This window comes from Myotis brandtii, unplaced genomic scaffold, assembly GCF_000412655.1.
Source record: "Myotis brandtii unplaced genomic scaffold, ASM41265v1 scaffold188, whole genome shotgun sequence".
NCBI classification, from domain to species: Eukaryota; Metazoa; Chordata; class Mammalia; order Chiroptera; family Vespertilionidae; genus Myotis; species Myotis brandtii.
Window position 1 is genome coordinate 117,762 of NW_005356985.1, and position 13,289 is coordinate 131,050.

General features: G+C 58.6%; 1 protein-coding gene across 1 annotated transcript in view; it reads left to right on the top strand.

The window, feature by feature from the left end:
* Positions 1–616: 616 nt before the first annotated feature.
* The window catches only part of PPP2R2C (protein phosphatase 2, regulatory subunit B, gamma), a gene marked incomplete at its 3' end in the record, with an annotated part of 72,664 nt that continues 59,991 nt past the window's right edge, over positions 617–13,289 (top strand). The window contains exon 1 of the mRNA XM_014538277.1: positions 617–647. Within this exon, the coding sequence (XP_014393763.1) occupies positions 629–647 (19 nt within the window). The remainder of the gene's footprint in view (positions 648–13,289) is intronic.

Here is a 13,289-nt window from a genome sequence, read left to right on the forward strand (position 1 = left end):
CATCACGTCGGTGCGAGGATGTCTGGAGCCAGCAGGAGCCCCGGGCGGGAGCCGCCCGGATTAGTGAGAGTTACACATCGAAAGCTCCCCTTTTCTTTTGTTAATGATTATAGCGGCAGTGTGTATTAACACCAGTGCATTTTCAAAATTTAAAAGAATCTACAGAAATGAATAATTTTTGTCAATGCCTATTTTTTTAAATTAAATTTTATTGGGGCGACATTGGTCAGCATGAACATATAGCTTTCAGGTGTGGGTTTCTGTGTCACAAGACCTGTATATAGGACCCTGTGCCCACCACCCAGAGTCACATCTTCTCCTGTCACCTTCTATTAGGGCCCCTTCTCCCCCGACACCCTCCCCCTGGCAACCACCTCACTGCTGTGTGTGTTCACGAGTTTCAGTTTCATATCCCACGTATGAGTGAGATCACGTGGTTCTTAGCTTTTCTGTCTGACCTGTTTCACTCAGCATCATGTTGTAACACAGCTGGGAGTGCTCCGCTGTGTACATGGACCACGTCTTCTTTATCCAGGCCCCATTCCAGGGCACGTTGGCTGTTTCCGTGTCTCGGCCACCGTGAATAATGCTGCAATGAACATAGGGGTGGATATATCTTTGCATATAGATGATGTCGAGTTTTTCAGGTACATACCAAGGAGTGGGGTTCTATTTTCCCCTAAAACTTTGCAACCTCCGCAGCCTGCTTACCGAGCTGTGCCTTTGTGGGAGATGACAGTCACTGTGGCTTGTTGTCCATGTGGGAGATGACAGTCACTGTGGCTTGTTGTCGTGGTATTGGGTGGAACCGGCTGAAGTGCCCTGTGGGAGATGACAGTCGCTGTGGCTTGTTGTCACGGTATTGGGTGGAACAGGCTGAAGTGCTGTGTGGGAGATGACAGTCGCCGTGGCTTGTTGTCGTGGTATTGGGTGGAACAGGCTGAAGTGCCCTGTGGGAGATGACAGTCGCTGTGGCTTGTTGTCACGGTATTGGGTGGAACAGGCTGAAGTGCTGTGTGGGAGATGACAGTGGCAGTGGCTTGTTGTCACAGTATTGGGTGGAACTGGCTGAAGTGCCTTGGACAGTCTGCCCTTTTGGAAACATAGTTAATTAAATCCCCTTGAACTGGTTCCAGTTGGTGGGATTAAATGCACGGTCGCCGATCAGATGTGCGCGAGTCCAGCATGTCACGTCAGACCTGGGCAGCCAACGCCAGGATCTGGAATGTCCTAGCTGCTGCGGAGATGACCAGGGGTCACCTTGCGAAGGCGTGGGACGAGGTGTTTGATGCCACTGGGCCATGGATGTGATGGTGCCGCCCAGAAATGACCCTGCAGCCTGCTTGTCTGCCCACCGGACTCTGATCTGGGCGGGATCGTTCTAACGCGTCACAGAAAAAAGTGCGGAGTGCCCGCCATCAATTCTGCTCCTTGTCACTCGGAAACATGGAGACCTTTGTGTTTGTGCCATGATTCTCCTCCCATACGCAGTGCTTGTGTTCAAAGGAAGGAGGGAACTAAGTCTGCCCCCTGGTCGCCTCTGAATGCAGAGTCGCTGGGCAGCGGGCAGCGGGGCGGGGAGAGCGGAGAAGGGCGGGAACGCGGGAGACCGCGGGGAACTGCTGCGGCGAGGACCCCGAGGGGGGCACAATGCATTTGGAGTCATCAGTCATCCTGGGCGAATGATGTGACCGTTAGGCCTCAGTCTTCTCATCTGTAAACTGGGGGAGTGACCACTAGGCTTGGGTGATGTTGGGAAGACCGAATAGGAAGTGGGTGAGAGAATGGCTGTTGCGGTGACCGACGGCCCTCCTCTCGCCCCCAGGCCCCCCCTGGCCCCCGCCTGGTTGGTGGGATTGCAGACAGACCTCCTGTGGCCGGTATCAGGGCCTGGGCCTTAGCAGCCTGGTCCGACCCTGGGGACTGTCTCTGGTCTGTGTGGCACTTGGTGGGCGTCTGTGCTGTCCATCTTTGACTCACTTGGTTCTGGCTGCCGGTTTTCGGACCTGTCGACTCTTTCCTAGTCAGGTGCTTGCGCCTGCGTGGGTTCTGAGCCCAGCCACAGGCGAGGGCTGCGGGCACTAGGTCGTCCCCGGGCTGGTGGCTTGTGCTGCTGCTGCACTGGGCCAGCCCAGCACCGGCCTCGTCACGCTGCCTGCACGCTGCCCGGAGCCATCTGTTGGCAGCCCTCGGACCAGATGGTCTGCGGGGCTCCCGGGGGTGGGGTGGGGCGGGGATACATTTGCTGAGCACCCAGCATCTCCCAGAGCCGCTCCCAGCCCTGCAAGCCGGGATGCTCCCTGATAATGCAGACCAGGAGCGTGGGGCTCAGAGTGGTCCCGTCGCCCGTGAAAGCCACACAGCCAGGAAGGGGGATTCGAACCCGGGGCTTCCTGACCTCTTAGCTTTCGCTCTGTCCACCAGGCTCTGAGGTTCACGGTGGTCTTCCAGCTGAGCGCCACGGCGGTGGCCTCCAGGAAGTAGCCATAGGTGGTGGTGCCGCATGCAGGAGTAAGCCGACGCGCTCCCAGTGACCGGTGACCAGGGCCCTGGGTGTCCTCGGCATTTTGCACGCCCGCGGGGACTGCTTCCAGGAGTACGGACAGCCAGGGCGGAAGGGTTATGGGAAAGCTTTTTGCCTACAAAAAGCTTTTTAATAAATTCAGCCAGACTGTTTGTTGTTAAACTTCGCCCGAGGATATTTTTTCCACTGATTTTTAGAGAAAGTGGAGGAGGGAGTGTGAAAGAGAGAGAAAGGAGGGAGGGAGAAAAATCAATCTGGGAGAGAGAGAGAGAGAGAGAGAGAGACAGTGATGGGTTGCTTCCCACACATGCCCTGATGGGGCCGGGAAGTGAACCTACAACCCAGGTATGTGCCCTTGACCGGAATCGAACCTGCTGGAAGTTTACCAACTTGGGGCCTCTTTAGGGCTTTGTTCTCCGGGAGGCCTCCCATGTAACACAGGGTTCCCCATCTTGTGTGGAAATGGGTGGTGAATGGGGTAACCAGGCAGGGAGGCGGTCACGCACAGTAATTCAGGACATGGCCTCAGAGCCGTGTAACACAGGGTTCCCCATCATGTATGGAAATGGGCGGTGATTGGTGGTAACCAGGCAGGGAGACGGTCACGCACAGTAATTCAGGACATGGCCTCAGAGCCCAGTAGACTCAGGGTCAAGTCCTCTGTGTGGCCCTGGGCAAGTCATGCAAACTCTCTGAGCCTGGGTCTCCTTGGCTGTGATAAGAGCAACCCAGGGGCCTCCCTGGGGGAATTCTGGGGACCTCGAGCTCATTGGGGAGAGCGCTGGGCCCAGCCTCTCGGCCAGCAGCTGCTCCACGCGGGGGCAGCAGTAAGCCCAGACTCCAGTCAGACCACGTGCATTCAAATATCTACTCCGCTTGCTAGCTGTGTGGCCTGCAGGGAGCTGCTTAACCTCTCCGTGCCTCAGTTTCTTCATCTGAAAAATGGGGATGATGAAACCGTGTCCTCATGCCCTGGGGTTGTTGGGAGCTGAAATGAGTTAATGTGTATAAACTGCGGAGTGGTGCCGGGGACACAGCAGGTGCTCAGTTTGTCTCGGCGGCTCCGATGGTTGCCCGGTCATTATCGTCCTCGCCGCGTCCTCTCCCAGCCCACGGGAGCCGCGCCGTTTGCGCTGTGCGTGGGGCCTGATGCCCCTGAACTAAATTGAACTGAATGGTCAGCAAAACTCCACGGTCATGGATTGGCAGCTCCAGGGGCTGAAGCAGATGGCCGAGGGCAGTCTGTGCTTCCCTCGGGGGTTGGGAGTGTCTAAGACTTAGACTCTAAGTAGATTGGCCCTGAGCCCGGGCCTCTGCCCACTTGCCCACCTTCCTGCCAAGATGGGGCGGGAGCTGACAGTCCCGCCCAGGCAGGAGAATCACCTGCAGCCCCAGGCTGGGGACGGACGGAGGGGGGAGACGCAGGCCTGCCGGAGGGGGCAGATGGCCGGAGGGCCGCCAGGTGCTGGGACTGAGCGCGGGAGACGGCGCCTTAGATGGTCTGGCAGCCTCCTCGCCCTGGGCCGCTTGAGCTGCTGGCAGTTTCGTTGCACACACGGCACCACATGTCACAGCCTCTGAGTCAAATCAGAGCGTGACAGCCGAGCCCAGCGGCCCGGGGAGCAGGACGAATCCGAGGACGAGGGGTCATCCTCGCCACCCGGCCTCTGCCGCCCCCGTCAGTGTTTGGCTCTGACGGGCCGTGTGCTGGCCCTGACCCAGCGTCTGGTGGCTCTGCCCTGGCCTGTGAGATGCGCACGGAGGGACCAGGGCAGAGGAAGGAGCTGTGCGGGGCTGAGAGCTGCAGGCGCCAGGCATCTCCTTCTGATGGCGGCTCCACTGTCCTTCGCATTCTCCTGGCCCACCCCCTCGCTTTCCACCGCGAGGACCCTTCCCTCCTCTCTGGGGTGGTTCCGAGGGGAGCAGAGGCCTGGGCTGAGGAATGGGTCTAGGCTGGGCGAGGCGCAGGGACCCAGGGTGCTGAGTGGGTGACGGGCAGCTGCCGTGCGGAGGGTGACGCCTGAGCCACCAGCCAGGCCGGCAGCCGGGAGGCTCCCGGGGACCGTAGGCTGTGCATTTGGCGGGACGGTGAGATGCAGGCTGGGAGCTGGGGGCTGCAGGGGGCAGGCCTGCGGGGCAGGGGAGGAGACTGACCACCCTGCAGCCGGTGCGGCCAGGAAGCGCGTGGAGCCCCCGCAGTGAGCCGAGTCGGGTGGAGAGGGGCTTGAAGGCGAGGAGATGGGAGGTGGGGCTGTGGCCGATGTTGAAGGGTCCGCTCAGACCCCCATCCTGTTCTTATGCAGGGGAACCACAAAGTGCTTTCTTTCTCAAGAGCCTGCACCTGGGCTCCCCCGGCTGCTGGCACGCCCTCTGCCTGTGCCTGGGGGGCTGGAGGTTCGTGGAATCCGTGTCCTCTGAGCGGCGGCCCTCACCCCGAGGCTGACATGTGTAGTGGTACACCCCCCTGCCCCCTCGCTTCTGGTCAGGACAGCCTGAGGGTGACCCACACTGACCAGAGCTCCCACAGGACCGAGCCCCCGTCACCGTCCTTGGGACTCACCTCGTCTCACTGCCCTCTTGGCCTTTCCAAGCTGTCCCGCTTCCCAGCCCTTCCTGGATTTTCCTGGAAACACTTCCACTCAGATCCTTGTGTCAGGGCTCGCTTCTGGGCACAGCCTAATGCAGGGCAGCGTAGATGCCAAGAAACTCATTCAAAAGGAGGTTCAGGTGCCCGGCCGCGTGGCTCAGTGGTTGAACGTCGACCTGTGAACCAGGAGGTCACGTTTGGACTCCCGGTCAGGGCACACGCTCTGGTTGCGGGCTGGATCCCCAGTGTGGGGCGTGCAGGAGGCAACCGATCAATGATTCTTTCTCATCACTAATGTCTCTCCCTCTCCCTTCCTCTCTGAAATCAATAAAAATATGTTTTAAAAAAGGAAGTTCAGGGGAAATGGGATGAGACGGGACCAGGCAGTGACGTCAACTTTGCCAGGAGGCTCTGAGGCCACGCCAGGTGGGAGGGAAGAGCTGAGGCCACAGGAGGAACGGAGGCTGGAGGTCAGCACCGCGGACAGCGCCGGGCAGCGCCTTGGTCGCTCCCTGGGGTCTCCCCTTTGGTGGGGCCCCAGGGACCACAATGGGGATGAAAGAATCGGGCATTTGACATCCAGCCTGTTTCTTCGCTGCGGGAAGCCAGTTGTTCTCTGGTCAATGCCATGGTGCCGGGGGCGTGGCCTCCCTCAGGGAGTCCCCGTCCGTCCTCTCACACCCACCCTGCAAATCCTTGGCCCAGGCGGACAGGATCTGACCAGACTTTGGGTTCCCCGTATCTGCTTTTCCTGGTCATGGGATGGGGATTCTGGCTTGAGCTCGCCAGGACATGGCACTGATTGTTTAGGCACAAAACTCTATTTGTTATTATTATTATTATTTTTTTTTTTGGTTAATCCTCGAGGATATTTTTCTATTGATTTTTAGGGAAAGTGGAAGAGAGCGGGAAAGACAGAGAGAAACATCGATGTGAGAGAAACACATTGATTGGTTGCTTCCTGCATGACCCCCAACCAGGGCCCAGGCTGGGGAGGAGCCTGCAACGGAGGTTCCTGCCCTTGACCGCAATCGAACCCGGGACCCTTTGGTGAGCCAAACCGGCGAGGGTATGGAGCTCTAAAGGTAGATGCCCTTTCCTGGGAATTCCCAGGAAATGAGTCCGTGTATCCGCCCATCCGGCACGGTTTGGTCTCCAGTTGTTTTTGACCCCTTGCTAGGCCCTGGGGACTAGAGATGACTGGGGTCCCCTCGATGCTGTGGAGGGAGACAGTTGGCTAAGAGATAGCTCTCGTGGCATTTTGGCAAGTTCTAGGGGAGGAGGGGCTGACGGAGGGATGGAGAGGGCTGTGTTTCTTGAGCTGGTCTTCAGAGATCAGAAGGGTTTTCCAGGCGGCCCGGTGGAGGTGATGGCCGGCTGGGTGAAGGCTGGCCCCTAAAGGATTGAATGGCACACCGTGCGCACAGCCAGGCGTGGGTCAGGCTCACACTGGCCAAGACGCGGCGGAAGTGCGGGCTTAGTTGGGAAGGACGCCGACAAGTGCACCCGGGCACTGGGCCTCGGCCCGGAGCTACAGCTGTCAGCAGAGGTCAGGAAGCTGGACTGTGACGGAGTCGGGGTTTTGATTTAGGACGGTCTCTTGCACCTGGAGGGGGGCGGGCAGTGGGGGAGACTTCCCCACTTTCCTAGGGGGGTGGGGGGCTGCCCTCAAGGCCTGGCTGGGAGAGGTTGTGACCAGAAGTATCCAGGAGCCCAGGCCACGTCTCCCTAATTTAGACAAACACGAGAGGAAAGACACGCCTCCCCTCTGCTCTCCTGGGGCAGAAGTGAGCTATTTTGGACGAAGCTAAAGTTAGAATTCTAATTTTTCCTTTTAATCTTTGTCGCCTTTCGAGCAGTCGAGGCTGAGGGAGCAGCCCCGTCTGGACGTGGTGCCATAAATCAGTGCGCGTCACAGACCACGGGACGAGCCGTCGCCACACGCGTGCGCATCCCTGTGCCTGTAATAAACCCGGTTCTTTATCTGTGGGGCTTCAGACTGGAGTGTTAGTCGTTTCTGCTGATACCAGCAAAGCGACGCGTATGCAGGGTCAATGGGAAGCCAATCTCTCTGTTCGCTTGGCTGTTGCGCGTGGACGTCACCGTGTGGCTCTGCCTCCCTCTGGAGAGGGGACGTCCGGTTTAACCTCTCTGTGGCCTTTTCTAGAAATAGGGCGGCGTGGATAGTAACCGACACCGTGTCCAGGCCGGCACCACCCCTGCCGCGATCAGGGGCTCGGTGTGGAAGGAGCGGATCCCGTGCCGTCTGCCCCGCGTGCTCCCGGGCCCTCTGGTCGGTCTCACCAGGGGCTGTGTGTGCTTGGGGCCCTCGCCGGGTCGGGTTTCTACCCCCAAACTGTCGTGGGTCAGGGACCGCCTGTACCCCCTCGTATTAGCATTCACATAAATATTAATTTTCTTTTTTAAAAGTATTTTTTGTTGCTGATTTCAGAGAGGAAGGGAGAGGGGGAGAGAGAGAGAATCATGGATCGGCTGCCTCCTGCACGCCCCCCCACTGGAGATCAAGCCCACAACCCAGGCATGTGCCCTGACCGGGAATCGAACCGTGACCTCCTGGTTCATAGGCCGATGCTTAACCACTGAGCCACGCCGGCCAGGCTTATTTTTCTTTAAAAATTGGGTCTCTACCATAAATGGAAAGCCAGCAAATCAGCCGGCCCTCCAGCCACTGTAAAGATAAGTGCGGGTCTGCAGCCGGGAGGGGACCTACGCATTCCTGGGAAATGCCTCAACCCGCCGGGCTGCGTGTTAACTACGTCCGGCGACGGACAGGCTGAGGCCGGCGGACCACCGGAGCCTGTGTAGCCTCTAACTGAAACACGAAGAAAAATGGTAACAGTCCTATAAAAATGTAGCATGGCCTCAAAAACAGTTACATTCCTAATACGCAGATGTTCCAGAAATGATGCAGTTTTATCTTGGAAAAATAAAAAGGTAAAGGTCGTTTGACGGAAGGGCCAGTAAGGGAGGGAGCAAAGGACGGAGGGAGACCAGTCCCCAGGGCAGGAGCGAGACGCGGCCGCCGACCCGGCCAGCGGAGCCCGAGGAGCGAGGCGCGGGGCTTCTGGCTGTGCCCCCCGGCGGCTCACTGTGTCCAGCTGTGGGTGCATTTCGTGTTCAGCTGCTTCCACGGCTGGCACAAAACACGCACAAACCAAGTAAAAATGGTTATATTTGAACCAACCTACATCCACGTCACACGGAAATTCTCTGGTTACAAGTCACGGGCGGCCTGATTGGCTTTGCGGAAGCCGTGGTCACAGCGGAACGGACTGTCCGTGGCCGGCAGAGCCATTAAGTGTGGGCCGCATGCCACTGTCCTGGGGCTGCGACCTGGCACTGTTAATCCAGTGGCCCTGGACGGAAAGGGACAGGAAGGAGAGGCTGGTGGCAGCGCTGGCACAGGCCCATGAAACGCGCTCTGACGTGCCTTCCAGAAAACCCTGGAGAGCTGCAGCGAAGCCAACAGCAGCCCAAGGTGCAGATTGGCCCCGCAGGCTGAAAGAAGAAAAACTAGCTACTAACATGCTCCCGTCCCCTGCCTTGCAAGGGCCCATAGTTTATGGAGAGAAAACGTACCGGGACAGGAGACAGCAGCCCCCCCACGCAGAGCGGAAGGCAGTGTATCTGCATGCAGGGTTGTCACGAGGGTCAGATGAGACGAGGTATGAGCAGGCAGACAGTGGAGGTGATGATGGCATTGAAGGTGAAGATGCTCTCACACAGCGTGAGCGGCGCCACCTGTCACTTCTGCAGGAAGCTGAGAGCGAGCCTAACACAGCGTTGGCTGCTCAGGGCAGCCAGTTCCTGGCCATACTTACGAGCTTCCACAGCACATTTCAGTAAACGGGACAGATGGCGAGAGACACGGCTCCTTCTGCTCGTCCTCTTTGCCGAGATTGGGTTTGGCTTTGAAGATGAGAGCCCTGGCGATTCGTAAGTGACAGCGTCCTGGGCGAGGATACCGGTGACGAGAGCTGTGCATGTCCCAGTGAACGTATCTGCTGGCCGGGCCACGATTGCTGCGTCCCGGCTGGGTGGGTCCCTCTGAGGTTCTGAGTGTCCCGTGGAACTGGCCTTGGGCCCTCCTCTCACCGGGACCCTGAGAGCCAGTTCTCACAGCACCCGAGGGCCGGGCCGTCTCTCTGCATGCACCGTGACCCTTTGGTTTTCACCGATGCTGCAGAGAGCGGGGACTTTGTAGCCAGCCTGCTGGGGGGCTGGGGGGCCTCAGGCGCCTTGCCCCACCTCTCTGGGCCTCCGCGTCCTTCTGGGAAACCTGAGGATCCTTGCGGACCGTCAGGGTCCGAGGGGTTAGGCGGGCAGTGCAGGTGGCAGCCGGGAGGCACCACGCCCGCACATCAAGGACATAGTTGTGGCGCCTCTCGCTGATTCTGGTGCTGGGACAGTGCAGCTCACACGGAACCGGAGAGGATCCACGGGGCCGCGTCCTAAGTAGCAGTTCCTGTCCCAAGTTTGACTGTGGCCAGTTACGCCTGGGCAGCACCTAAGATTATGACACTGGCACAGTCAGGTGGGGGTGAGGCCCCTGTGGACGTGGTGTGTGACCTTGGCAAGGCCTGTGGCCTCCCTGGGCCTCAGTGTCCGCAGTGCACCCAGCCGGGAGGAGCAGGTCACCCCCGAGAGGGCAGGCCTCCTCGGTGCTGTGCGGTCAGCTGGCCCCATCCCACACCCCGCTTCCCAGGGGCCAGCCTGCCCTCAGAGCCTTTCTTCTTGGTCATGACCAGGCATTTGCTCACCCCCTGGCTGCGCACTCCGCTCGATCAGGAACTGACGCCCAGGGCTTCGTGCACAGGAAAGCTCCAAGGAGCTGGTTGAACGGGGAGACGGGTGATGAATCCGCTTTTCATCCCTTCGGAGCTTTCTCGTTACAGACCCCGGGGGCAGGGCGGAGCGGCGGGTGCTCCGCGGTGTGTGACTCAGAGCCGCGTCGGACCCCGGCCACGCGCCTGTGTGTAACCGCGGACCCCGCTGCAATTCTCAGCAGCAGAGCGGGCGTGTGTTCGATCATACGTGACTGCGTGTCTGTGGGTTTCCTTTTAAAGTTCCTTGTTGGTTTCTTTGATGTTTCTGTTTGCATTCTTAAATTCAAGTACATCTTATTTTGATCTTCATTGTTGTCTTTCTACCAGGTACGAGGGCCTGAGATTCACTGTTGATTGATTATTGATGATCTAATTTGAGCCATCCATTCATTGTTCAAAGGGATATGAAAAATAAGCTTGGAAATTAGTTACAAAGAGGCCATGTCGTGGTCAGAAATGAAGGCTGCTCCTGCTGTGTCATGTGGTATAGAACAGATTGTGGGCCGACTCCGGCCCTCCGCCTGTTTTTGTAAATAAAGTTTTATTGGAACAGAAAAAGTACATGGGTCCCCGGGACCGGAAGCCCAGTGCGCTGCGCCGATTCCCAGGTGGGCCTGTGAGAGCCTGCGGCTGCTGGGCTGATGGGGGGCGGCATGTTTTCGATTCATGCACAGTGAACGAGGTTTTTCTCACCTTTACCACCGGCGATTGGTGCTCAGGGAAGGAGACATGGCAGTGGGGCTTGGCAAGAAGCAGGCCATTTGTCATGGCCCTGTGCCAGCCTGCACGTTGGTGCACAGGCTGGCCATGGGAGCGCTGCCCACCTGGCAGTGGAGTAGAGAGTGTGTGTGTAAGAGAGAGAGAGAGAGAGAGAGAGAGAGAGCCGTGTCCACACCCCCATGACACAGTGCTCCTGAGGGGGCAGCAATAATGAGCGGGAAACATTGGGGGCTCCAGACAGGAGTGGGTTGAACAGTGTCCCCCCAAATTCATGTCCACCCACAACCTCAGCAGATGACCTTATTGAAAGGAGGGCTTTTGCAGATGTAATTGCTTGACTTAAGAGGAGGGCGTCTGGGCTGGGTGGGCCCTGAACCCCGTCGGAGTCTTTATAAGAAAAAGACGGACACACGGAGGCATGTGGGCTGAAGGCCAATGAAGATGAGCCCACAAGCCACAGCACAGCCAGGGGTGCTGGACCTGGATGGTAGGAGAGGGGCACAGCCAGGGGTGCTGGCACCCGGATGGTACGAGAGGGGCACAGCCAGGGGTGCTGGCACCTGGCTGGTAGGAGAGGGGCACAGCCAGGGGTGCTGGCACCCGGATGGTAGGAGAGGGGCAGCCAGGGGTGCTGGCACCCGGATGGTACAAGAGGGGCACAGCAGGATCTGCCCTTAGAGCCTGCAGACTTCTGCCCTGACCGGTTTGGCTCAGTGGACAGAGCATCAGCCTGCGGACTGAAGGGTCCCAGGTTCGATTCCCGTCAAGGGCATGTACCTTGATTGGGGGCACGTCCCCAGTGGGGAGTGTGCAGGAGGCAGCTGAATCGATGTTTCTCTCTCATTGATGTTTCTACCTCTCTATCACTCTTTTTCTCCCTTCCTCTCTGTAAAAAACCAATAAAATATATATTAAAGAAAAAAAAAGAGCCTGCGGACTTTGGACTCTGGCCCCCAGAATTGAGAGAGCGCATTCCTGGGGCTTGAGCCTCTCCATTTGTGGTGGGAAGGGAAAGGCAGGCGGGGCCCCGGCCCGGTCCCTAACTTTCCGGGTGCAGTGTGGTCCCCTTGGCTTCCTCTGTAAGGTGAGGTGCTGGGGGGAGCAGTGACACGTTTTCGGGAATAGCCAGATAGTCCCTGTTTTAGACTTTGCCAGCCACATACCGTGCCTGCTGCAGATGTTTTTGTTGTTGCATATTTTTCTTTGCTTTGTTGTCATGGTTGTTTGTTTTGCAGTCCTTCAAAAAGGCAGAAAACATTTAAAAAAAACATTCTATTGATTTCAGAGAAAAAGGGAGAGATAGGAACATCAGTGATGAGAGAGAATCATTGATTGGCTGCCTCCTGCACGCCCCTATTGTGGATCGAGCCTGCAACCTGGGCATGTGCCCTGACTGGGAATTGCACCCTGACCTCCTGGTTCATAGGTCAACACTGAGCCACGCAGACAGAAAACATCCTTGATCGTGGGCTGGATCTGGCCCGTGGGCTGCAGTTCTGTCTGTGGGAGCCCTAGCCACACGCATCAGGCCAGGTGTCCGTGGGTCCTGCCGTGGGCGCAGCTGTGGGGGGGAAGCGGGTCTGGAGCCCCCGGCGCTGGCTTCCTCGCTTGTCCCAGGGGATGTGCCTGGTTTTCCCGAGGGAAGGCCGCAGGGCAGTGCTAGACCGATGCGTGCCTCCCTGTCTTCATGCCCAGCCTGTCTGTCCGCACTTCACTCCCCGGCGCTGGGCACAGGGTGGGCACAGGGCCGGCACGTGGCGGGCACAGGGGAGATTGGGTGAGGAATGAAGGAACCTCTCTGGGCCGACCGTCTCTGAGTTTCCTCTGTCATAACAGGGACTCCCTGGTGCCATCGCCCGTCCCTGTGGGAGGCGGCGCTCTGCTGAGTCATCCGGCCCAGTGTGTGCGGCAGAGGGCGGGGAGCCAGCCGAAGCAATGCCTGCCTGATGCCAGCCTTCGCAGAGAGAAGTGCTGGGCCCAGGCTGGGGCGCCAGGTGCAGGTCCAGAGGAGACGGGAGCGACCCCGGAAGCCCCTCGAGCTGGTGTTGGGAGCACGGGGTTGGCAGGCAGCCCGACCGGGATTTGAATCTGGCTTTGCTGCCTGGCAGCTGTGTGGCCCCGAGTGAGTGTCTTAACCTTGCTGGGCCGCAGCCTCCTCCCCGGAGGGCCTGGCACACAGGATGGGGAGGGGCACACAGCCCAGGCGCTTGCTCTCAGTAACAGCTCTCTGTTCACTGGTTCGAGATCTTGTCAAGCCCTCTCTCCCTGCAAAGTGGGTGCTGTCCCCCGTCCCTTGAGTCCTTGCCATCCTGGCACTGTCCAAGGGTTGCTATGGTCCCCAATTCACAGAGGAGGACACAGAAGCTCAGCGAGGCTTGCCTGAGGCCGCAAGGCAAGTGGCCAGACAGGCTCCCTGGCTGGTCCTCCTCCTGTCCCCCCCTCCTCCCCCCCCTGAGTCACTGGTCACTCAAGGCCTTGTCCCCGCTGTGGATGGCCAGGCCACATTGGCCAGAGCAAAGGAAAAACTCCGTCATCTCTGATCATTAGACTGAATGACACGAATCTGCCGGGACCTCTGCCACTGAGGCCTCGTGACTCCTCCGAGCACCTC